Here is a 25,942-nt window from a genome sequence, read left to right as displayed (position 1 = left end):
TGTTGTTGTGGTCTGGTGATGGATGAGTCCAAAGACCTGCATATCCTTGGTGGAGTGGGAGGGGGAGTTGAAGTGTTGAGCCACAGGGTGGTTGGGTTGGTTGGTCCGGGTGTCCCAGAGGTGTTCTCTGAAACGCTCCGCAAGTCGGTGGCCTGTCTCCCCAATATAGAGGAGGCCACATCGGGTGCAGTGGATGCAATAGATGATGTGTGTGGAGGTGCAGGTGAATTTGTGGCGGATATGGAAGTTTCCTTTGGGGCCTTGGAGGGTGAGGGGGGAGGTGTGGGCGCAAGTCTTGCACCTCCTGCGGTTGCAGGGGAAGGTGCCGGGAGTGGAGGTTGGGTTGGTGGGGGGTGTGGATCTGACGAGGGAGTCACGGAGGGAATGGTCTTTACGGAATGCTGATAGGGGAGGGGAGGGAAATATATCCCTGGTGGTGGGGTCCGTTTGGAGGTGGTGGAAATGACGGCGGATGATGCGCTGTACATGGAGGTTGGTGGGGTGGTAGGTGAGGACCAGTGGGATTCTGTCCTGGTGGCGGTTGGAGGGGCGGTGCTCAAGTGCGGAGGAGCGGGAAGTGGAAGAGATGTGGTGGAGGGCATCGTCGATCACGTCGGGGGGGGGGAAATTGCGGTCCTTGAAGAAAGAGGCCATCTGGGTTGTACGTTTTTGGAACTGGTCCTCCTGGGAGCAGATGCAGCGGAGACGAAGGAATTGGGAGAATGGGATGGCATTTTTACAGGGGGCAGGGTGGGAGGAAGTGTAGTCCAGGTAGCTGTGGGAGTCGGTCGGTTTGTAGTAGATGTCCGTGTTGATTCGGTCGCCTGAGATGGAAATAGAAAGGTCGAGGAAGGGGAGGGAGGAATCTGAGACTGTCCAGGTGAATTCGAGGTCGGGGTGAAAGGTGTTGGTGAAGTGGATGAACTGTTCAACCTCCTCGTGGGAGCACGAGGCGGCGCCGATACAGTCATCGATGTAGTGGAGGAAAAGGTGGGGGGTGGTGCCAGTGTAGTTGCGGAAGATGGACAGTTCCACATATCCTACGAAGAGGCAGGCATAGCTGGGGCCCATGCGGGTGCCCATGGCTACTCCTTTCGTTTGGAGGAAGTGGGAGGATTGGAAAGAGAAGTTGTTCAGGGTGAGGACCAGTTCAGTCAGTCGAAGAAGGGTGTCAGTGGAAGGGTACTGGTTGGTACGGCGGGAAAGGAAGAAGCGGAGGGCTTTGAGTCCTTCGTGATGGGGGATGGAGATGTACAGGGACTGGATGTCCATGGTGAAGATAAGGCGTTGGGGACCGGGGAAGCGAAAATCATGGAGGAGGTGGAGGGCATGGGTGGTGTCCCGAACGTAGGTGGGGAGTTCTTGGACAAAGGGGGACAGGACCGTGTCGAGGTATGCGGAGATGGGTTCGGTGGGGCAGGAGCAGGCGGAGACAATGGGTCGGCCGGGGCAGTCAGGTTTGTGGATTTTGGGCAGGAGGCAGAAGCGGGCGGTGCGGGGTTGTGGGACTATGAGGTTGGAGGCGGTGGATGGGAGATCCCCCGAGGTGATGAGGTTATGGACGGTCTGGGAGATGGTGGTTTGGTGGTGGGGGGTGGGGTCATGGTCAAGGGGGCAGTAGGAGACAAGGGAGGCGCGGTAGTAGTTTGGCGCACCGACCTTTACACCGCTGAGGCCAAACGCCAGCTCGCAGATACCTCCTCCTACTGCCCTTCTCCTCAAACATTTACAATGTGTTGAATTTATTTTGATAGTGTTACTTTCCTTGACACTGCTTGAAATTGTTCACTATTTTAAATGTATTTCCACAGAGTGTAAAAGCACAAACAAACCTGTATTTGTAAAGCACATTTCATTGTCTCAGGGCATCCACATTGATTTACAGTAACTGCTTTAACATTTTTAAAATTTAAGTGCTGAAGGGGATGCAAGAGTGAGCTTGGGCAAAGTAATGATCATCAATGCAATGTGACAATCCCGAGAAGATCTGTTTTAGTATTGTGGTTAAAGGACAAATTTTGGACAAGAAAAGGGGAAGAATTTCCCTGCATATCTTTGAAATGTTGCTAGAGGTTAATTTATGTCCAGCTGAGAGGGCAGAATGAGACTTTGTTTAGCGTCTCCAGCAAAAAATGATTCCCCTGATGGTGCAGTACTCCTCAGTACTACACTGTTGTGTCAGCAATGAAATTTATGCCCTACATTTAAACAAACTTATCTTTAATGATTAGGACATTCTTAAAGGTCTTATCATTGGAACTTTATCCATGATTACTCATCTTTCTCAGGAGATGAAATAAACTAAAGTCAATCTATGATGGTACAGATTTCACATGGTATATTAGAGTAAATGTTTTTGTTTGATGTTTTGATTGTTATTGATTGATAGTGAAGATGATAATAAATAGAAATGGCTGTATATACCAAATGAGTAATTCTGTTTCAATGTGTTCTCAATGCCCTAATTCTCAAATAATGCTGTTAGGAATAGCCTTATCTCTATTATGATTTTCTAAAGATACTAAGCTATATGATTATATGGCTGGTCATTGATTTCAGGAAGCAGAGTACAGAGCATTCCTCTGTCTGCATCAAAGGGTCTGAGGTGGAGATGGTCAGCGTGTCAAATTCTGAAGAGTAAATGTCACCAATAATTTTTCCTGGCCCACCCACATCATTGCAACATTCAAGAAAGCACAGCAATGTCTCTACTTCCTCAGGAAGCTAAAGAAATTTGGCATGTCTACAAGAATGCTTACCAATTTTTATAGATGCATCATAGAAAGCATTTTATTTGAATGCACCATGGCCACAAGAAACTACAAAGAGTGGTGAACATAGCCCAGTCCATCACGCAAATCAATCTTCCAACCGATGTCTCTATCTATACTCCCCGTAGCCTTGGGAAACCAATCAACATAATCAAAGATCCCCCTATCCCCAGTTATTCACTTTTCCACCCTCTTCCGTCAGGTAGAAGATATAAAAGCTTGTATGCACGTATGAATAGTTTCAAGAACATGTTCTTCCCAACTGTTATCAGACTTTTGAATGGACTTCTCAAATGTTAATTCTGATTCCAGCCCTCTCTCTCTGCACCTTCTCAGAATAAAACTATATTCTGCACTTGTTCTGCTACTCTGATGCATATTGTATGGTTCAATCTGCCTGTGTAGCACGCAAAACAACACTTTTCACTGTACCTCAGTATATGCGACAACAATAAATCAACCAATCAATCAATCAACTATGTCACAATAAATGCAGCCATGATTTGTTGTACCCACCAAAACATCTTTTGTAGTCAGAATATCAAAACATAGAAACAGGAGTAGGCCATTTAACTTGCAATATTTTATCTTCAGCAAAATCATAATTGACATGTAAACTAATCTATGTGTCCAAGTTTGGCCAAAATCCAAAATACCTTTGGCTAACATAAATTGTGAATCTTAGATTTAAAAATTATAACTGATCTAATGTGAAATTGAACAAAAATTGTTCCAAACCGTTCAAAGTTTCTGCCATTCCTTGAGCATAGAAGTGTTTCCTGATTTAATTTTTGAAAGATCTGACATTAATTTTGAGACGATGTCCTTTTGATCTACAATCCTCACTTTGTGGAAATAGTTCCCCTTTATCTTCCATGCCTGTTAATTTTAATATCATGAAAGCTGTGATCACATTAGCTCTTGATGTCCTGAACTCAAGACAATACAACTGAATTTGCACAGTAAAAAACAGAAACAGCAATTAACAATGCAACATAAAGTCATAGAGTCATAGAGATGTACAGCATGGAAACAGACCCTTCGGTCCAACCCGTCCATGCCAACCAGATATCCCAACCAAATCTAGCCCCATCTGCCAGCACCCGGCCCATATCCCTCCAAACCCTTCCTATTCATATACCTATCCAAATGCCTCTTGAATGTTGCAATTGTACCAGCCTCCACCACCTCCTCTGGCAGCTCATTCCATACACGTACCATCCTCTGCATGAAAAGGTTGCCCCTTAGGTCTCTTTTATATCTTTCCCCTCTCATCCTTAACCTATGCCCTCTAGTTCTGGATTCCCCGAACCCAGGGAAAAAACTTTGTCTATTTATCCTATTTATGCCCCTCATAATTTTGTAAACCACTATAAGGTCACCCCTCAGCCTCCGACACTCCAGGGAAAACAGTCCCAGCCTGTTCAACCTCTCCCTATAGCTCAAATCCTCCAACCCTGGCAACATCCTTGTAAATCTTTTCTGAACCCTTTCAAGTTTCACAACATCTTTCTGATAGGAAGGAGACCAGAATTGCACGCAATATTCCAACAGTGGCCTAACCATGTCCTGTACAGCCGCAACATGACCTCCCAACTCCTGTACTCAATACTCTGACCAATAAAGGAAAGCATACCAAACGCCTTCTTCACTATCCTATCTACCTGCGACTCCACTTTCAAGGAGCTATGAACCAGCACTCCAAGGTCTCTTTGTTCAGCAACACTCCCTAGGACCTTACCATTAAGTGTATAAGTCCTGCTAAGGTTTGCTTTCCCAAAATGCAGCACCCTGCATTTATCTGAATTAAACTCCATCTGCCACTTCTCAGCCCATTGGCCCATCTGGTCAAGATCCTGTTGTAATCTGAGGTAACCCTCTTCGCTGTCCACTACACCTCCAATTTTGGTGTCATCTGCAAACTTACTAACTGTACCTCTTATGCTCACATCCAAATCATTTATGTAAATGACAAAAAGTAGAGGACCCAGCACCGATCCTTCTGGCACTCCACTGGTCACAGGCCTCCAGTCTGAAAAACAACCTTCCACCACCACCCTCTGTCTTCTACCTTTGAGCCAGTTCTGTATCCAAATGGCTAGTTCTCTCTGTATTCCATGAGATCTAACCTTGCTAATCAGTCTCCCATGGGGAACCTTGTCGATCGCTTTACTGAAGTCCATGTAGTTCACATCTACTGCTCTGCCCTCATTAATCTTCTTTGTTACTTCTTCAAAAAACTCAATCAAGTTTGTGAGACATGATTTCCCACGCACAAAGCCATGTTGACTATCCCGAATCAGTCTTTGCCTTTCCAAATACATGTACATCCTGTCCCTCAGGATTCCCTCCAACAACTTGCCCACCACTGTGGTCAGGCTCACCGGTCTATTGTTCCCTGGCTTGTCTTTAGCACCCTTCTGAAACAGTGGCATCACGTTTGCCAACCTCCAGTCTTCCAGCACTTCACCTGTGACTATCGATGATTCAAATATCTCAGCAAGAGGCCCAGTAATCACTTCTCTAGCTTCCCACAGAGTTCTCGGGTACACCTGATCAGGCCCTGGGGATTTATCCACCTTTAACCGTTTCAAGACATCCAGCACATCCTCCTCTGTAATCTGGACATTTTGCAAGATGTCACCATCTATTTCCCTACAGTCTATATCTTCCATATCCTTTACCACAGTAAATATTGATGCAAAATATTCATTTAGTATCTCCCCCATTTTCTGTGGCTCCACACAAAGGCCGCCTTGCTGATCTTTGAGGGGCCCTATTCTCTCCCCAGTTACTCTTTTGTCCTTAATATATTTGTAAAACCCATTTGAATTCTCCTTAATTCTATTTGCCAAAGCTATCTCATGTCCCCTTTTTGCCCTCCTGCTTTCCCTCTTAAGTATACTCTTACTTCCTTTATACTCTTATAAGGATTCTCTCAATCTTATGCTTCCTTCTTTTTCTTAACCAAACCCTCAATTTCTTTAGTCATCCAGCATTCCCTATACTTACCAGCCTTCCCTTTCACCCTGACAGGAATATACTTTCTCTGGATTCTTGTTATCTCATTTCTGAAGGCTTCCCATTTTCCAGCCGTCCCTTTACCTGTGAACATCTGCCTCCAATCAGCTTTCGAAAGTTCTTGCCTAATACTGTCAAAGTTGGCCTTTCTCCAATTTAGAACTTCAACTTTTAGATCTGGCCTATCCTTTTCCATCACTATTTTAAAACAAATAGAATTATGGTCGCTGGCCCCAAAGTGCTCTCCCATTGACACCTCAGTCACCTGCCCTGCCTTATTTCCCAAAAGTAGGTCAAGTATTGTACCTTCTCAAGTAGGTACGCCCACATACTGAATCAGAAAATTGTCTTGAGGTTCAGGAAAAAGCAGAATCATGAAACAGAAACAGAGAGGATGAAGAATGTCATCAGAAGAGGCCTGAATTTCAATTAAATACAAATAGGAGCAACAATGACAGAAAGATTACTGCCAGATCAAGATGACAGTTGGAAATTAAGGTTTCCCCAAAAGTAGTTTTTACAGTGGTTATGTAAATTAATTGCGTTTCAATATGAAGTAGACTTTCGATTCAACAACTTAGCTGGAGTATTTAGACCATTGCTGTTCTTTGATTGCATGTGGTTATTGATTATATTATGTTTAAAATTCTTCAGAGGTTTTAGTTTGTTTTGTTAAGCTTAAAATATACGCACATACTTTCTTCTTGCACTAAGGATTATGCTGTATAATTTGAAGCTTATAATTTTCTTGTGTATCAAACATATTTTCTAGGCTGCTTCAGTTCATTATCTTACCTTTATTACTGCAGTGCAGTGGATTAAAACATTCATTTGGAGCTAGCCATCTCTGACTGATGCTCTAAGAAAGCAATGGTGGTACTTAACTGCTCCAGTTACCCAAATGAAGTAATGCCAATGAGCTCTGTAGAATGCTCTTGCATGAAGCTTTATTTTCTTCTTAATTAACGTGACACTAGGGTTGTTGGTATTACTGAATTACATGCTTTTTTTTTCAAAGAGAATACAAGTCTTCCTCATCAAATTGAAAATACGTGCCTTATCTGAGGTAAACTCTTTATTTCGAGTACAGCTCAAGTGATTCTGTCAATGATCTGTCACTACCCTTTATTAAACGTTGGTTGGTATCCGCCTTTCGAGGGTTATTTTGGTTCATTAATGTTAAGGTTTTTATTTGGGGGGGGGGGGGGGGGCGGAAATAACCATGAAATGTGCTTCTCTTTTGGAAGGTCGGGCTCTGGTAACAAAATACCTTTATTGTGTATTGCATTCCAGATTCTTTCTTTTTGTTGTTTTGAGTGAAGTGAATCCTCCTGCCGCTGTTTACTGGGGTTGTAATCAGCAATGCAATAGAACTGTTCACTTGTGATTTCTGTATTTCATTTTGTTAGCAATCGTAACTTATTGGTGTTTTCACTTCCCATCTTAGACAGTCGATGTTGAACAGTATAATGTTAATTAAATTTATTCAGACTAACATTGAAGGAAATAGTTTATAGTACTAATTCTTCTATTATTGGTCCAAATAGGCAAAACTAGATAAAACTACGCACTATACGGTTCCAAAAGGATTGAATACAAATTATTTAATCGTATGTTACAATTAGCGCATTGTAGATAGCATTTTGACATTCACACCGTTATAGGTACAGATCAAACATTCTAGTCACTGATGTACACGTCTAACTAATCATCGATTAACTTCCCAGTATGGTTTACTTTTCTGTCTTTTCATCAGCTCGACAGAATAATTAGAGCTCAGATGACCAGTCCCACAAGCAGCCTGATGCGCGGTCGTTAACTGGATTTGTGTTCTTGCGTTGCGAAATCTCTAACGGAGGTGACTTATTTTCTACAAAATATTTCATTCAGAAATCTGACACTTTGATTCGACCTGGGAAGGGAAACTCTAATCTTTAAACACGTCCTATTTTGCAATTTCAAGCTTTCCAAAGCGGCTCTCTTCTGCCATACCCTGTAGACCATTTTAAACCATTGCAGTCCGCGTACCTTCCAACAATGAGCTCAGGCTTTTCCCCCGAGTAGTAGAAGGCGGTTTACCGAGGACTCTGTCTGGCTGTGGTACGGGGGAGCTTTGGTGCAAAGGCTGTTCCTCACAGCCAGCGATCTCTGACGCAGATCTACGAGACAACCCTTTTTTGTGTGTGTGTTATCTGTTGAATTGATATACAACCAGTTTCTATCTGCCAAAGGAATGGGTGGAAAGCAACTCAGCCAAACCGTGCGGCGATCTGGAGCTGAATGCTGTGTCCTGGCTCAGTGATGTGGGGGAGGTGGGGGACAGCATTGGGATCACTAGGGGAATGCAGGGCTGCCCCCTAGAGGTGACAGTGTTGTAGCGAGGAGTCACAGTCCGGGGAGTGGGGGGGGGGATGAGATCTCCGTCAGCAGTGCCTGACGGAACCCAACTCCCCGCTCACTAACAAAACCATGCGGAGACTGTCGGACATAAGCCTGCACCTCAACCAGCTCAAGTATCTGTCTCCTCCGCCCTCTGAAGACCAGCAGTGCTCCAGGTCCTTTATGGACGTCAAAGCCGCTTCCAACGGGGTGTCCACCATCGAGGACAGGATCTTACGGATCACGGGCTATTATGGCTATTACCCGGGATATTCGAGTCATCAAAGTAAGTGAAACGTTCACAAACCCAACTCCGGGCTAGCGGGGAAAACAAAACCAAAAGACACCTTCGGTTTGATTTCTCTGGCAGAGTTCCCTGGGGTGATCATTCTGAAGTTCTGACGGTACCCTGTCGTAAAACATCCGCCAAATATTGAATTAAGTCTAAAACTTATCCAGTCGGTTACGTGCAATTTCCAAACCGGTGCCAACACGGAAGTCTTTCTGGGATGAGTAGGTGTATGTGTAGGTGCCTGAAGGTGGATGTTTCTGGCGTGATGGAGGGGGGTTGACAGGGAGAGGTGAGTCAGTGTCTCCCAGTCACTGTTCAGTATTCCCGGTGCATCTCGCGGTCTGCGCTGCTTCAATCCCGAAGAACCTTTGAATTGTCACCTCGCTTTTCCTAGGAGTTCATTCGCCCCAACAAAATTGCTCTTTGAAATGCAGATTGTGGTTTTGTTTCCCCTCCTGGGAATTAGTTTGCATCTTTGGGTGTCTCTGGCGGTCCAAGGTCTCTAATTGTGAGACTGATAATGATGCTGTCCTCTAGTCGCCTGTGAAACCGCAGGCAGTGGCTAAGAAACCCCCCCAGGGGATTGTAACTCGAAAGGGGATTGCAGTAATGTGAAGCCGCCAGTGACCGAAACGACCTTTAACCGGCTTTACCGTTTGAGGGGAAACATTGATAAGCGATGGATTTTATAAATCCTCTTGTTGCTCCTGGTCGTGATTTTCCATCAGGGTGTAATATACATTTGGCAAATGTGGAATTTTACTATTTCAGTAGTGGGTCTACTCGGGAATAATGTCAATTGAAAACTAAGTACGCGCTGGTACTTACAAGTGGTTCCCAACGCGCAGGAAGATTTTATTTTGATATTTTGAAGGCGAGGGGGGCGGGTCAATGCAAAGCTGAAATGGTTCTGCCATACTCCGGCGAGGAATCTCCGTGTAAGCGACGTGGAATGAATGACTCAAGTCCAGGTAACGGGCTGGCCATTCAACACTGTGAGACAAACCGTCTCAGGGGATGGAGATCTCTGCACTGGCTTGGAATACACAGTCGTATATATACTCCACGCTAATAGATCAACATCTTCCTCTCTTCCCCTGTGTACTGCTCTGACAGTGTACTGCGGACAGATGTTTATCAATGCGACATCTAACCGGTTGCTGTACCCGACCGTCCTGCCGCTCACATTGACTTCACTGGCGTCTGGATGAGAATCGAATACAATGGGACCTTAACAAAAAAGACGAAAACAATCTGTAACTGCAACTATTTATGGTTACTACTCAACGCTGATGTTTCCAACACTTAATGGCTTATTTACACAAATGTCTCTGCTCATAAATCTTACAAAATAAAAACAAAATACAGAGAAGGGACTAGGTTTAGTTTAAAGCAGGGGATATTTCCCACGGGTTTCTCGTTCAGACACATATAGCTGTGAAGCTGTTAACTGGCACAAAAAGTGGGGAAAGTTACTAAGATCATCTATTCCTATAATTGGAAAAAAACTGATTATTTTACATACAAGGTGACCTAATTTCTAACACGTTTAACATATTACAATATGAAATCTTAATAGCTCACAGCAATACAGAGCAGGGATTCATTCACCTTGCATACAGGAAGTTTACTAAACTAATGAACTCATTTCTCACGTTCTCAATTGATAAGAACCTAGCAACAGTGTAAACCAGTAAAGGCCTTCAGTCTGAGTAGCCCATCTATCCAATCCCCTTCCATTTCTAGATAATTACTGGCCTTGTTATTCCATCAAGCCATTACAATTTCTTCCATCATTTGTGTGGATGAGCTGTTCCACAGATTTATAATCCTTTTATTAAAAAGTAGAGCCTTCTCTGTTTTTCATTGTCTTTAATTTCTAGTGGTGATCCTAGCCCTGATATTTTGTCCTGGAGAAATGGTGGAAATATTTGTTAAAAATTTCTCTCCATGGGTTTTGTTCAAACTGTACTAAACTTGCAGTGAGGAGTGCACTAACACTCACTTGGATCTGAAAACCTTAAAAATTGGAAAAACTTCTGTCACATGTTTTCTTAACCTGTTTGAGTGGGAAAAGACTCAAGATCATCAATTTTTCCTCATGTGCCATTTCCTTAAGGTCTAGAGTGTGTCGCTCTTTTCCATAATATTGGCTGTCAATACTCTATTGACAGAATATATTTTCCTCAGTTCTTTTGTACATTTAGTAATGATATAGTTGATAACTAAGTTTCAATTAGAACATTAGGTTATAAGGATTGAGGCTTTTTGGAGTTTTTACTCTGAATTGTATCGGTCTGAAGGTTGTGAGGACAGGTGGACTAAAATGGAGGCCTTTTCTAAGAACTTGGACCTCCCAGGGGTAACCTTGGAACAGGCCTCTCTCCTTAATGCCCCTTTGACAGTTCAGGAAATACAGGAGGCAGCTAGGCAACTTCAGAATGGGAAAGCGCCTGGCACTGATGGTCTTCCAGGTGAGTTTAAAAGGAGTTTATAGGGATTCTGTCAGGGCCAATGTTGGAGATGTACAATCACTCCATATGCATGAATGCTTACCACCATCTTTGAGGGAAGCTAAAATTTCCTTAATTCTTAAGAACGGGAAGGTTCCTGAGGATTGTGCCTCATACAGGCCCATCTCTCTATTAAATTCAGATTTCAAGATTCTGTCTAAGATCTTGGCACTGAGATTGGAAAGGATGATGCCCCATATTATTAAAGAGGACCAGACAGGTTTTAAAAGGGGTCGTAGGTCCTCTAATAATATTAGAAGGTTGCTGAATGTGGTCCACGTTTGTCAGTAATGATTGGTTCAGGGGTTGGTGATTTCCTTAGATGCAGAGAAAGCATTTGACAGGGTGGAATGGCCATAACTTTTTTATGTCTTGGTGCAGTTTGCATTGAGTAGGGTCTTTGCTAGGTGGATGGAGGTTTCCCATCACCCCACTCTGTCCGCAGTTGTCACCAACGCGATGAAGTCTGGGAACTTTAGGATTAGTAGGGGTAGTTCTCAAGGCTGCCCCCATTCACCATTTTTTTATGTTGGTGATAGATGGCAGAGGCCATTCAGCAGAAAGTCCAACTAACTGCTCCAGAGGTGTGATTGAGGGTACACAAGATTACACCGAATGCAGATGTTGGACTAACTTTACTCACTTGCTCGACAAAATTAGGTGGGATCTCCAGATATGGGAAGGTCTTCCAATTTCTCTCACTAAGATGAATGTTCTTCCTTGTTTGCTTTATCCCATGCATATGCTCCCTATAATGTTTCCCAGGTCAATGCTGCGGAAACTTATGGGACGGTTTGGTTCCTTTGGCATCGTGGGCGGCCCCTCATCAAATTTACTAAACTGCAGTTGCCTCAAGGAGGGGGAGGAGTTGATTTCCTAGACATTAGGAGGTATCAATTGAGTTCTCTGCTGTTCTTTGTCTGTGATTGGGTCGGTAAAGATCCGGGCTCAATGTGGCTGGATATTGAGGTCACCCAGGCAAAGTGCCCTCTTATTAACCTGCTGTTCATGGATAAGATGAGGACAGTTATGGACCATTGCCGGAACCCCATTGTTATTACTACTGTCAGGGGCGATGCATCAGAGTGAGAGTTGCTTATCCAAGACTTCGCCACTTACGTCTATAGTTGGCATGCCAGGGTTCCGACCAGGGGTGATGGACTCAGGGTTCAATCTACGGGCAGCAAGAGGAATTTTCAGTTTGGGAGATTAGTTTGAGGGAGAGGTTATGATGTCTTTTGAGCAACTGAGCCACAAATACAGGTTGCCCAGTAGAGATCTTTTCCATTTTTTTCAGGTAAGGGATTTTATCCAGAAGAAGACTACACTTCTCACTGAGCCCTATAAGCCCGATACAGAGAAGTTGTTGCTACATTCCACAAGCACCCTTTCAGTTAGTGCCCTCTATCGCCTGCTGGGTGGCAGGGCTGGCAGGATATTAACTGGTTATATGAGGTCTGGGAGCAAGAGCTAGGAGTGGATGTCTCTTCTGAAACATGGGAGAACATATGGGAGAACGCGTGAAATCTCAATATGTAATATGACAAGTGCTACGCAGTGAAAAGTTCTGCATAGGGTTCATCTGGCACTGGACCATCTGGTGAAGTTTAAAAAAAGGGCATCTTCAGTGTGCCCCAAATGTAAGATAAGAGTAGATACTCTTACCCATTGCTTCTAGACATGCCACAGGCTCCGTGTTTATTGGGAGATAGGGAGGGTATTGAGGACTGAAGTCAAAGTAGACCCGATATCTCTCCTCTTAGGACTAACGAATTTACCATCTTTAGAGGGCATGGGAAGAAACTATTTAATATTCTTGCATACTGTGCACGGAAGAATTTTCTGATGAATTGGGTGTCTGAGAACCCACCGGGCTTGCTGGGATGGCAGAATTTAATTACGGAGCACATTCCCTTGGACCTTTTTACAAACATGGTGCACCACACAACAGACTATCTTTATAAGAAATGGCAGCCCTATTTCAGTTATTTGGATATAGATTTGTCGGCTATCTTAACTAGGGTGTTTGTTTAACCAGGACAGTTAGGTTATTTGAGCCTTGGGCCCTGGAGGGGGGAGCCCCTGAGTTAATACGGGTATATATACAACGCTCCTGTTCTTTTGTTTGGGTGCTATACACCAAGCATAGCTATTTTGTGTTTTATTTTGTGTTTTCTTTTGCTTTTCTTTCTTTTTTTTGATCTATTAGTCACTTACTTATTTATTGGTGTTGTTTTGCACAGTGTTAGGTTTTGTTTTGTATTATAGGATAGGTTAGTAGTTAGTAGACAGTAGTTGTATTGTAATTTGTGTTCTTTTCTCTCTTTATTATACTGATATTTGTTATTGATTGTATTTTTAATAACTTTATATTTTTGTAAAGTCAAAAAAAGTTTTTTGCTAATAAATATATTTACAAAAAAGAACATTAGGTTATATTATTTTGTTGTATTCCTATCTGTAATGCATTGTTGGGTCTCTGGAGTGCTGTGTGGAGAGGAAACATTGACTAAGCAAGAAGAGATTCTGGATTAGTGGTGCTGGAAGAGTACAGCAGTTCAGCAAAAAGAGAGGTGAGCAATAAATATGAAATCCTCAAAACGTTAAGAAGGCAGCTTTGTTTTCCCTGGGTAAAAACCTTGAGGATAGTTTTCAATATTGTAAAGGAGATTGACAAAGCTGACTCCTAAAAACTGACCATGTTTGGGAAAGGTTCAAAGACCAAGGGAAAACCTTCAGATCCTCTCGTACTATTACTGACAATTCAGCAGGCTCCTATTCATCCAAATACATTCATTTGATATACTTATTCTTCAGTCATTCATCTATCATCATATTCAAAGATTTGTAAATAATAGAAGTTCACACAGCCTCAATAAATTAACCACCTTTGGTGAAACTAATGATTCCAGATGTGCATCTTCACCCCTGCTTTTCTAAACTAAACAGCTGGACTGAGTTCCATGTGATTGATCACCCCAAACACTCTGGAATATAGTTTCTGCAGGGCATGCCCAAATTTTGTGCTTCAAGTTTGGTTGAAATCCTGGAGAAATGGTGGACATATTTGTTGACAATGTCTCTCCATGGTTTTTGTTCATACTGTACTAAAGTTGCAGTAAGGAGTGGAAGAAACGTATGACAGGCACTTATCTATTTGCGTAACAGCAATGGCTTTAAGTTGTTGTCACTGTGGTATGGGCAAGAAAGGAGTACTTTTGAAATATGTCAGCTGTTGTGGTGTAGGTGTTCCTTATGGTAAGGGATTCCAGAACATTGGCCCAGTAGCAATACAAGAATGATGTTTTATCTCCAAATCACCAAAACAAAATATTACAAATTCTGGAAAACAGGATTAAAAATTGAAAATATTCCAAGTACACAGCATCTGAGAAGAGAGAAACAGAGTTAATGTTTCTGGTCAATGCCGTTTTATCAGAGCTGAGAAAACTTCAAAGTGTTGTAGGCTTCAACAAATGAAGGAGGAAACAGGCAGATTTGCTATTGTTTGTGATGTGGTGGATATAGGTTAAATGACAAAAAGCTCCATTGTGCAAGGCCAAAGGGAGATGTGAATGACATAAGGAACAATAAAAATGCCCAGAGGTGATGTGAATGGCAGGATTATGAATAGCGGAAGTTTGAAAGTAACGCAAAGGAATGAGTGAAATAAAATCCAAAACAACAAAAAAAGTGAAGCAAAGTGAGGTCAGAACTCATGATCTAAAATTGTGAACACCATGTTTGATCCACAAGACTGTAAAGTGTCCAGTTAAAAGATGAGGTGCTATGAGTTGAGCTAATGTTGTGCTTTATAGGAACACTGCAGAGATTGTGAATTCGAGGTCAGAGTTAAAATGAAATAAGGAGATAAAATTGCAGGCAACTGGAAAATCAGGGTAATAGGGTCATAGAGTCATAGAGATGTACAGCACGGAAACAGACCCTGTGGTTCAACTCGCCCATACCGACCTGATATCCTAACCCAATCTCGTCCCATTTGCCAGCACTTGGCTGACATCCCTCTAAACCCTTCCTATTCATATACCCAATGCTTGTAGACTGAATGGAGATGTTCCAGAATGCAGTCACCCAGTCTGTGCTTGATCTCCCCAGTGTGGAGGAGACTACACTGTGAAAAGTAAAAACAAATAGAGGGTTGGCTAACTATTAGGAGACAGAAGGTTGGGATAAAGAGAGCAATTTCGGGTTGACAACCTGTAATTAGTGGGACAGTGCAGAGATTAGTGCTGCCATCACAATCATTTACGTGCAGAATAATGACTCAGATGAGGGACGTGAGTGTGCTATTGCCACATTTGCCGATGACACATAAATAGGTGGAAAGGCAAATAGTGAGGATGACATAAAGAATCGGCAGAGGGCTACATTCCCTCTAGTTTTTCCTGTTGCTGTGTGACCCTCTGAGATCTGCGCATGACTGCTTCTGGAATGGGAAATCAATGTGTCTGTATGGCATGACTGCAGAGTCTGGAGGGAGCATTGGCAGAGGGATTTAGACTGGTTAAATGAGTAGGCAAAATCTTGGTGAATGGATGGTACTATGGGAAAATGTGAGGTTAGGCACTTTGGTAGGAAGCATTGATGAGTTTAATATCATTCAACACCAGGTTATACTCCAACAGGCTTATTTGGAAGTACAAGCTTTCAGAGCACTGCTCCTTCATCAGGTAGCAACTCCGAAAGCTTGTAATTCCAAAAAACCTGTTGACTGTAACTTGGTGTTGTGTAATTTTTAACTTTGTCCACCCCCATTCATCACTGGCACTTACACATCTTGAATATCATTAAAATGATGAGATGACTGCAGAAAGTTGCAGTTCAGAGAGATTTGGAAATTCTCTTACATAAATCACAAAAAAGCCCACATCCACATTCAGTGGGTGATTGGGAAGGCCTTTATTAAGAATGGGGTATAAAAGTAGGGAGATTTTGCTTAAAAATTATACAAAGCATTAATCTGACCACAATTGGGATACTGTGAACTGTCTTGGTGTTTATCTAAGGAAGGATATCCTAGCATTGGAGTCAATCCAGAGAAGGTTTATTAGTTTGAATCTGAGTACAGAGAGATTTTCTTACGATGAGAAGTTTAGGTTGGGCTTGTAATCATTGGAGTTTAGAAAAATGAGAGACAACCTAACTGAAACATAAAAGATTCTTCCGGGGCTTGAGAGGGTAGTTGTGGAGAGATTGTTTCCCTTATCTGATTATAAGAATAAAGGTCATAATCTCAGAGTAAAGGGTCACCCATTTAAGACAATGATGAGGAGAAATTTCTTCTCTGAGTGTACTGAGTTTGTGGAATTCTTTACTACAAAGGCCTGTTGAGGCTGGGCTATTAAGAATATTCAAAGCTAAGAATGACAGATTCATTAGTAATAGAATTAGGATAAGGCAAGATTGGAGTTGAGGATTATCAGATCAACCATGATCTCACTGAGAGGTGAACCAGACCTGAAGGGTGCTATGACATTCTAGTGCTCCTACATCTTACAGTGTGCGGTACCAAGATGGTTTATAACTTGGAGGGAAAATTGTTTCAATAATGTGCTTCCCCTTTCTTTCTTGATGGTAAAGGTGTTATTGAAGTAATTGTGTTGAATTTGCTGAAATGCACTATGTGGACTTTGTGTTTGCAGCCAGTGTGCCATATGTTAATAGGGTGGATAATAAATCCAATGGCAGGGAAGTTGCTAAAGGCAATTGTACTGTGCTGATTTAGTGTGATTGCTGCTGTAGCCTTCCAGGAGTGATCAGCATTTAATCACTTTATTGATGCAAGCCTTGTAGATGATGGCCAGTATTCAAGCAGTCCACTAAATAGTTCTTTCTTGATGCAACTATTAATGACAGTACCAATGGTGGAGGCTGACAGAGTGCAAATTGGCGGGGTTGGATTTATCTTGTTTTCAAACTTGCATGATCTTGTACATGTAACTATACTGAACCAGCTGGACTAAAGGAACAGCTCATTAGTCTGCACATATCTTTAGCATCATAACTAGGACGCTGTCAGGATGTATTATCTTTCTTGTGTTCATTATATTGAGTAATTAAATTCACTGGACCTTGGCATGTTTAATGGTGTGTACTCAGTACCTTTGGCAGAAGGCACTTGTTTCGGACATGTCTTTTGTAGTCATGGGTTGATGTACTGTACTATACGTGAGAATGCAGATGATCATGACATTTCCTCCTTCTGTTGGTTGCTTGCATTCATTTTTATTACAAATCCCTAGTCTATTTGAGAAATTGGCGATGAGTCTTCTTCTTGCACTCCTGCCTTCCTAACCATGATAGTACTCTCATCAGCCATAATCTGATGTGTTTAGAGGTTGCTTATTGTCTGCTGTTTTTGGAATTTAGATCTGCAAATTAGTTTCACTAAATTTGTGCCTGATTCTAAAGAATGTGTGCTGCAGATCCTGATATACTTTTCTGCCCTTTTTATTGAATCAAGATGATTTTGTGGCCCGATAGAAGTCAAGGAGTCAGAAATTGGTTGTAAGACGGGTTAACAGAGTATAGGTGATGCCCTTGATTCCCTCAGAGCTTCCTCCATATAATGTTCAACCTGGAGGAATCTAGATCCATTATTGAGGAGGAAATGGTAGGTGTTGATTGGCAGAAGACTTCGCTGGGCTTAAAATCAATGTTGTTCCCAAGGTCTTTCTCACTCAACTGTGTAGCATTGAGTTCAACCACTGGAAGGTGTATTCTGCTGTTGGGACAAGACATACTCAAAATATGATGAAGCAACCAAAGATGCTAACTAATAGATATGATTCTGTGAGTAAAACTGTATCAGGCTTCAGTATTGACTCAATATTAATTCTAGATGGGACTAGACCTGCAGTTTCTCCAACACTTAGTCTGTTTCTTTCAAGCTACAGCTCGAATAAATTGTGGGAAAGCTTTCCTAATGTGGTCACCAATTCCCAGAAATTAGCAAAAAGTTTATTGTTGTGTTGATTAGGCTGAGATTGTATAAATCCTACCTTGATCTACCACCATTGCCACTGTGATATCAAGTACAGACTATTGATTTTTGAACACCATAATTTAATTTAATGCTGGAACTTGCATGGGCAGAAATGGTTTTAAAAAGAGACCACAAAAGTACTAAGAGTAAGGGGCTGATGTTGAATTTGAATAAGTCCCTTGTTAGACCTCAGCTAGAAGATTGTGTACAGTTCTAGGAGCCATATTATAGGAAGGATGCGAATACTTTGGAGAGAGTGTTGAAGCAATTTCCAAGAATGTTTCTAGAAACGAGAAAGTTCAGATATGATGATAGATTGAAGAAGTTGAGACTGTTCTCCTTGGAGAGAACAAGACTGAGACGAGATCTGAGAACGGTTTTCAAAATCATTAGCAGGCTCGATAATTGATAGGGAAAAACTGCTCACCCTTGAATAACAAACACGAGCGAGAAGTCTTGGATACAAAATAGCCGAAGAACTGTGGATGCTGAAAATCAAAAACAAAAGCAGAAATTGCTGGAAAATCTCATCAGGTCTGGCAGCAACTGTGGGGAGAAGGCAGAGTTAACATTTCAGGTCCAGTGACCCTTCTAACAGAATTCCTGGATGGTTCCACAGATGCTGGGTTTTTCCTGCAATTTCTGTTTTTGTTAGCATGGATGTAAAATGATTTGCAAAAGAAGCAAGAGTGAGATGAGAAAAACTTTTTTCCCTCAGCGAGTAATTACTGAATGGAAGGTACTACCTAGAAGCATGTGGAGGCAGGTTCAATTGGGGCATTGGATGATTGTTTGGATAGAAATGGGAGTGGGGGGAAAGGCAGAGATTGGCACTCGGTAATGATGCTAGTTTAACAAGCCTGTGCCAGGACAATGGACCAAATGATCTCCTCCTGTGATCAATTTTTAATCAAACTGTTCAGAGATGTTATTTTACATCTCTGGAGTAGGTGGAACATGAACTCAGATTTCCTGGCTCAGAGGTAGGGACACTACCTCTGCACCAAAAGAGCACCTTCAATTCTGTGATTGATCTAACCTCCAGTTTATTGCTAACACATTTGTTTAATTTTTAAATTATTGACCTGTGCAGAGTTTGTTTGAAAGCTTAGTCATTCACTAACAGTCAAGCATGGAAATCTTCTTGTATATAGATTAGACTAGGTAGAAGGTACAGAATCTCTTCCCTGAAAAACATTAGTGACTCAATTGAATTTTTATGACAATTGGAAGCTTTTATGGTTTAATGAATTGCCTAGATGGTTTATATTGCATTATATTATAATTTTATATACGTTAATCGAGCAATATCAATAATTACTCTTGACAAACCACCAAGTCTAGATTTATTGAATTCTTTTACACAGTCATTGAGTTGTTAGCCTTTTGGTTATTGTAGGGGCTATCATATCCTATAACCAAAACAGATGCCCTCAGTGTCAATTCCCTCATGTCATAAGAAGCTTGTATTTCCACAGAACCATCAAGTTAATGCTTCTTACATGATTTTTACCAGTTGCAGAATTACCTGTGAGATATATGACTGTAAAGCTAGCTTGTATCATTAGTGTGGAAATTGGATTTCAGCAAAACAGGACCAACATCCTGCATGTAAGGAGGTCTCAAAAGACTGGAAGTGGCGCAGGATTGGCTTCAGGATAATTTATTGGTCATTGCAGTCTTAATTTGCCAATATATCTTGGGTCAAGATGGGCATAACAAGTATTATTCAAATTTAAGAAATATTATTCACATGTAGCTTGGAAAAAGTTAAGCAAAATAATTACTGTGCAATATTGAAAGATTTTGAAACAATTCTAACTTGTATTGCCAACCAAAAATTGCCCTCTGGGATAGTAATTTTTATACAGAATGTTTTCATCAATGCAGTAAACTGACATTGCAGGCACATGCACAACTGAGAAAGATTGCATTTCAAATACATTGCCTTTTTATTTTTCACGGTTGAAATGCATTGTGACCTCTCCTGCTTGAAACTGTATTGTGAGAAGGCTGCAAGTTGTGCAAATGAAATAAAAGGCAATCTGGTTTTCCCTTTATAAGGAAATTGCCGAGCTTGGTCTCTGAAATGTGCTTTAAAGTTGATGGGGGAGAGTGCAACCTTGCAATTGGATAAAATTTAGAATTTGTACAGCAGCGGTTTCCCCACAGTGTGGGTTGCAACATCAATTGGGGCCCAGAAACCGTGATTCCGCCGAATCTGCAATCCATCCTTGTGCCCAGACAGGGTCCATCCCTGCTCTTCCACTGCTTGTCTCGCAGTCTCAGGATTTTATTTTTAATCTTTACAAGACATTTGGGTTAAATCCAAAACCATTATTCACTCAAATCAAATGCCCACAATCTTATTCAGATTTAACTGCTGCAGGGTTCGTATATATTTATATATAAAGGCTATAGATTCATTTTGATACGAAATACTTAATGGGTAAACTGTGACATTTTCTTTCTGAATTATGGATGAGAGCTTTTGTTTTCTGAATCACATTTGTTTATTGATATAAACTGCACAGCACGAGGTTGGAAAAATAATCCCGTTTGATGAAATAGGGTGAAAAATTTAAAACGTGCAGGCTGGCTGTTTGAGAAGAAAATGACATGAATAACTGATATACAGAGTCAAAATAAAGTTGCAATTTTTTTTAAAGGACATTTGCATTGTCTGATAAAAGGTGTGTTCATTCAGAGCATTTTGTTTGACATGTTCTTAGAGACAACTTTAAAAAAATATTTTTTAAAGCGCTTTATGTTAACGTCATCCCATGTATCTCATGTCCTTTATTGGCAGGGAGAAGTGTGACTTATGAGAGCATATTTATTTCTGCCTCTGTTCAGACCAGTTATTGCAGGAAGTGTTAGCAGCAACTTGGATGCCACTATCAGTTTCACTGGTGCTGGCTTGGGAGGCTTTGTCTGCAGCATTCGATTGTTATTCACTACCTAGAAGGACAAGGGCAGTAGTTGCATAGGAAAGCCAACAAGTTCCCTTCTGAGCCATTCACCATCCTGACTTGGAAATATAAAGTTGTTCCTTTATGGTTGCTGGGTCAAAATCTTGGAATTCCCTCCCTAAGGACATTGTGGGTCTTCCTACAGAACATGGATTGCAGCAGTTCAAAAGGCAGCTCACCACTGCCTTCTTAGGGGGCAACGAGAGAGGGGCAATAAATGCTGATCTTGCTAAATTCCCAAATCCCAAATTAAAGGAGATATGCAAAGCAAGTAGAATGTACAACTAAAGAGATAATGGGAACTAACATCACCGGTTTATTGCGTATCTAGAGTGAGGTATTTTGATTAATATAGTTGGACATGCTGATAAGCTAACAGAAACATGATAAAAAAAATATAAAAATCCACGGATCAGTGGGTGGTAGGTTCATGGAACTTGCTGCCAGGGAGGTGGTAGAAGTAGTTATGATAGCAACATTTAAGAGGCATTTAGACAGATACATGAATAGGCAGGGAATAGAGAGATATGTACAGGCAGATGGGATTAGATTTGAATGGCATCATGGTTGGCACAAATATGGTGGGCTGAAGGGTCTGTTCCTGTGCTGTGCTGTTCTATGTTCTAGAAGACCATTTAAATGTATTGCTCTTAGGGGTAAAGCACAACCTGTCAGGCTGCATCCGAGGAGCAGAAGAGTCAACGTTTCGAGCATAAGCTTTTCATCAGGAACGAGGTTGCAGAGATTATGCTTGAAACATCGACTGTCCTGCTCCTTGGATGCTGCCTGAACGGCTGTGCTTTTCCAGCACCACATTTTTCGACTGTCAGAGTGTTGTGGAGGAAATATAGTGAACCACTAGGAGATGCAGAGAGTTCTTCAAGAAGTAAGTCTTTTATTTGCAAACAAAAAACCACAACACTGTGAAAGCAGATTCTCGAATGCTCACAAACCTCAGAGTCCATGGATTTTTATATTTTTTTAATCATGTTTCCCAGGGAGATAGTGAGGAAAGAGATTGATCTGAGACGGGTACAGCTGAGAACAGAAGTGAGTCAAACAGTCAGGACAGGCAGGGACAAGGTAGGACTAATAAATTGAACTGCATTTATTTCAATGCAAGGGGCCTAACAGGGAAGACAGATGAACTCAGGGCATAGTTAGGAACATGGGACTGAGATATCATAGCAATTATGGAAACATGGCTCAGGGATGGGCAGGACTGGCAGCTTAATGTTCCAGGATACAAATGCTGCAGGAAGGACAGAAAGGGAGGCAAGAGAGGAGGGGGAGTGCCATTTTTGATAAGGGATAGCATTACAGCTGTGCTGAGGGAGGATATTCCCGGAAATACATCCAGGGAGGTTATTTGGGTGGAACTGAGAAATAAGAAAGGGATGATCACCTTATTGGGATTGTATATAGACCCCCCAATAGTCAGAGGGAAATTGAGAAACAAACTTGTAAGGAGATCTCAGCTATCTGTAAAAAAATAGGGTAGTTATGGTAGGGGATTTTAACTTTTCAAATATCGACTGGGACTGCCATAGTGTTAAAGGTTTAGATGGAGAGAAATTTCTTAAGTGTGTACGAGACAATTTTCTGATTCAGTGTGTGGATGTACCTACTAGAGAAGGTGCAAAACGTGACCTACTCTTGGGAAATAAGGCAGGGCAGGTGACTGAGGTGTCAGTGGGGGAGCACTTTGAGGCCAGTGACCATAATTCTATTTGTTTTAAAATAGTGATGGAAAAGGATAGGCCAGATCTAAAAGTTGAAGTTCTAAATTGGAGAAAGGCTAATTTTGACGATATTAGGCAAGAACTTTCAAAAGCTGATTGGAGACAGATGTTCGCAGGTAAAGGGATGGCTGGAAAATGGGAAGCCTTCAGAAATGAGATAACAAGAATCCAGAGAAAGTATATTCCTGTCAGGGTGAAAGGGAAGGCTGGTAAGTATAGGGAATGCTGGATGACTAAAGAAATTGAGAGTTTGGTTAAGAAAAAGAAGGAAGCATATGTCAGGTATAGACAGGATAGATCGAGTGAATCCTTAGACGAGTATAAAGAAAGTAGGAGTATACTTAAGAGGGAAAGCAGGAGGGCAAAACGGGGATATGAGATAGATTTGGCAAATAGAATTAAGGAGAATTCAAAGGGTTTTTACAAATATATTAAGGACAAAAGAGTAACTCGGGAGAAAATAGGGCCCCTCAAAGATCAGCAAGGCGGCCTTTGTGTGGAGCCACTGAAAATGGGGAATATATTGCATCAGTATTTACTGTGGAAAAGGATATGGAAGATATAGACTGTAGGGAAATAGATGGTGACATCTTGCAAAATGTCCAGATAACAGAGGAGGATGTGCTGGATGTCTTGAAATGGTTAAAAGTGGATAAATCCACAGGACCTGATCAGGTGTACCCAAGAACTCTGTGGAAAGCGAGAGAAGTGATTGCTGGGCCTCTTGCTGAGATATTTGAATCATTGACAGTCACAGGTGAGGTGCTGGAAGATTGGAGGTTGGCAAATGTGGTGCTACTGTTTAAGAAGGGCGGTAAAGACAAGCCAGGGAACTAAAGACTGGTGAGCCTGACCTCAGTGGTGGGCAAGTTGTTGGAGGGAATCCTGAGGGACAGAATGTACATGTATTTGGAAAGGCAAGGACTGATTCAGGATAGTCAACATGGCTTTGTGCGTGGGAAATCATGTCTCACAAACTTGATGAAGTTTTTTGAAGAAGTAACAAAGAAGATTAATGAGGGCAGAGCAGTAGATGTGAACTACATGGACTTCAGTAAAGCGATCGACAAGGTTCCCCATGGGAGACTGATTAGCAAGGTTAGATCTCATGGAATACAGAGAGAACTAGCCATTTGGATACAGAACTGGCTCAAAGGTAGAAGACAGAGGGTGGTGGTGGAGGATTGTTTTTCAGACTGGAGGCCTGTGACCAGTGGAGTGCCACAAGGATCAGTGCTGGGCGTTCTACTTTTTGTCACTTACATAAATGATTTGGATATGAGCATAAAAGATACAGTTAGTAAGTTTGCAGATGACACCAAAATTGGAGGTGTAGTGGACAGCGAAGAGGGTTACCTCAGGTTACAACAGGATCTGGACCTGATGGGCCAATGGGCTGAGAAGTGGCAGATGGAGTTTAATTCAGATAAATGCAAGGTGCTGCATTTTGGGAAAGCAAATCTTAGCAGGACTTATATACTTAATGATAAGGTCCTAGGGAGTGCTGCCGAACACAGAGACATTGGAGTGCAGGTTCATAGCTCCTTGAAAGTGGAGTCACAGGTAGATAGGACAGTGAACTAGCTATCCTATCTACCAGTATGCTTTCATTGGGAGGTCATATTGCGGCTGTACAGGACATGGTTAGGCCACTGTTGGAATATTGCATGCAATTCTGGTCTCTTTCCTATCAGAAAGATGTTGTGAAACTTGAAAGGGTTCAGAAAAGATCTACAAGGATGTTGCCAGGGTTGGAGGAGCTGTGCTACAGGGAGAGGCTGAACAGGCTGGGGCTGTTTTCCCTGGAGCGTCGGAGGCTGAGGTGTGACCTTATAGAGGTTTACAAAATTATGAGGGGCATGGATAGGATAAATAGACAAAGTCTTTTCCCTGGGGTCGGGGAATCCAGAACTAGAGGACATAGGTTTTAGGGTGAGAGGGGAAAGATATGAAAGAGATCTCAGGGGCAACTTTTCCACGCCGAGGGTGGTACGTGTATGGAATGAGCTGCCAGAGGAAGTGGTGGAGGCTTGGTACATTTGCAACATTTAAGAGGCATTTGGATGGTTATATGAACAGGAAGGGTTTGGAGGTATATGGGCCGGGTGCTGGCAGGTGGGACTAGATTGGGTTGGGATGTCTGGTCGGCATGGACGGATTGGATCAAAGGGTCTGTTTCCATGCTGTACAAACTCTATGACTCTATGTCAGGACTGCACAGAGATTCCTATAGGAACTGCCTGGGAAGTTTGAACTTCCATGAGCAAAGTACCTGCTCCCTTGGTCCCTGGATCCCTCAGAAACTGTCTCCAAAGCTGAGTTGGAGTCTTCAGATAGTTCTGACTTACTGACCTGGATAGTTACCAAGAGCAGTGAGTCAGAAGAAAACAATCATAGGCTGGATTTCCTAGTCAGGTTGCCTCTCTGCTTCTGCATTTTTCTGTTAAGAAGGAGCTCTGCATTTCTGGTAAGAGATTCCAATCATGCTCCTGCAGAAGTGAGGAGTATAACTTAATCCTACTGTGCTCTCATACTGCAGGTCAGTTGGGGGAAGGAAAACCCTCATCCCCCCATATCCTGTATTCTGTGATTTAAATGTCCAGCAACACAAACAGCTGCTTTGACCATTCCTGTTAAAGGGGTACATATGTCTGGCAAATATGAGCTTAGGGTGCAAGGTAGGTAGCGTACCAGCTCAGTAGTGTGCTAGGTGAGTCGGGTGACAGGGCACATAGTGGTAGGGTCCTAATGAAGTGATTGAGTGTTCAGGTCGGTGGGGTGGCTTCAGGGTATTGGGTCCTGGGAGGGGGATCCGGATGCAGAGAGGACTGATGGATCATGGAGGAGTTGGGTATATAAGGCCCCAAGACAGGGAGAATTGTGTTACCAGGGGAAGAGGAGGGTGGCAAGTCCAATGGTACGGTGCAGAACATTCTGTGGTGGGGAGAGGGGAGTTATGTTTGGGGATGGGTTCAGCAGTGTTGTGGAGAGGGTGGGATTGGTGTTAGGTCAGGGTCCAGAGAGGTGTCTGGTTGGGGAAGGAGGGAGCTTGTGGTAAGTTAAGAGGTCAGCTTCATAGTCTTCCAGAGGTTAGCCTCGGGGTTTATTGTCTAACTTTACTTGAATAATTATTCATTTAACTTCAGTGGAACCCTTCAAATGCTCAAATTTAAATGGATACTTTTGGAGGGTTCCAAGTGCAGGATAATCGTCCATTCAAATCTTAATTTTCCTGGAAAACTCCCT

General features: G+C 42.2%; 1 protein-coding gene across 2 annotated transcripts in view; it reads left to right on the top strand.

Moving 5' to 3' along the window:
• The first annotated feature begins 7,395 nt into the window (after window positions 1-7,395).
• The window catches only part of slc35f4 (solute carrier family 35 member F4), a 203,902-nt gene continuing 185,355 nt past the window's right edge, over window positions 7,396-25,942 (top strand). Inside the window, exon 1 of one of the 2 annotated variants that reach the window (XM_043697743.2) lies at window positions 7,396-8,457. In XM_043697743.2, coding sequence (XP_043553678.1) covers window positions 8,262-8,457 — 196 coding nt within the window. In that variant the 5' untranslated portion in view covers window positions 7,396-8,261. The remainder of the gene's footprint in view (window positions 8,458-25,942) is intronic. The other variant, XM_043697746.2, reaches the window with a different exon arrangement.

The sequence above is a fragment of the Chiloscyllium plagiosum genome, unplaced genomic scaffold (assembly GCF_037043375.1).
Source record: "Chiloscyllium plagiosum isolate Xiang-an unplaced genomic scaffold, Cpla_swu_hap1 HiC_scaffold_8, whole genome shotgun sequence".
Taxonomy (NCBI): Eukaryota; Metazoa; Chordata; class Chondrichthyes; order Orectolobiformes; family Hemiscylliidae; genus Chiloscyllium; species Chiloscyllium plagiosum.
Note: the sequence above shows the minus strand (reverse complement) of the source record. Positions and strands in the feature narration are given on the sequence as shown.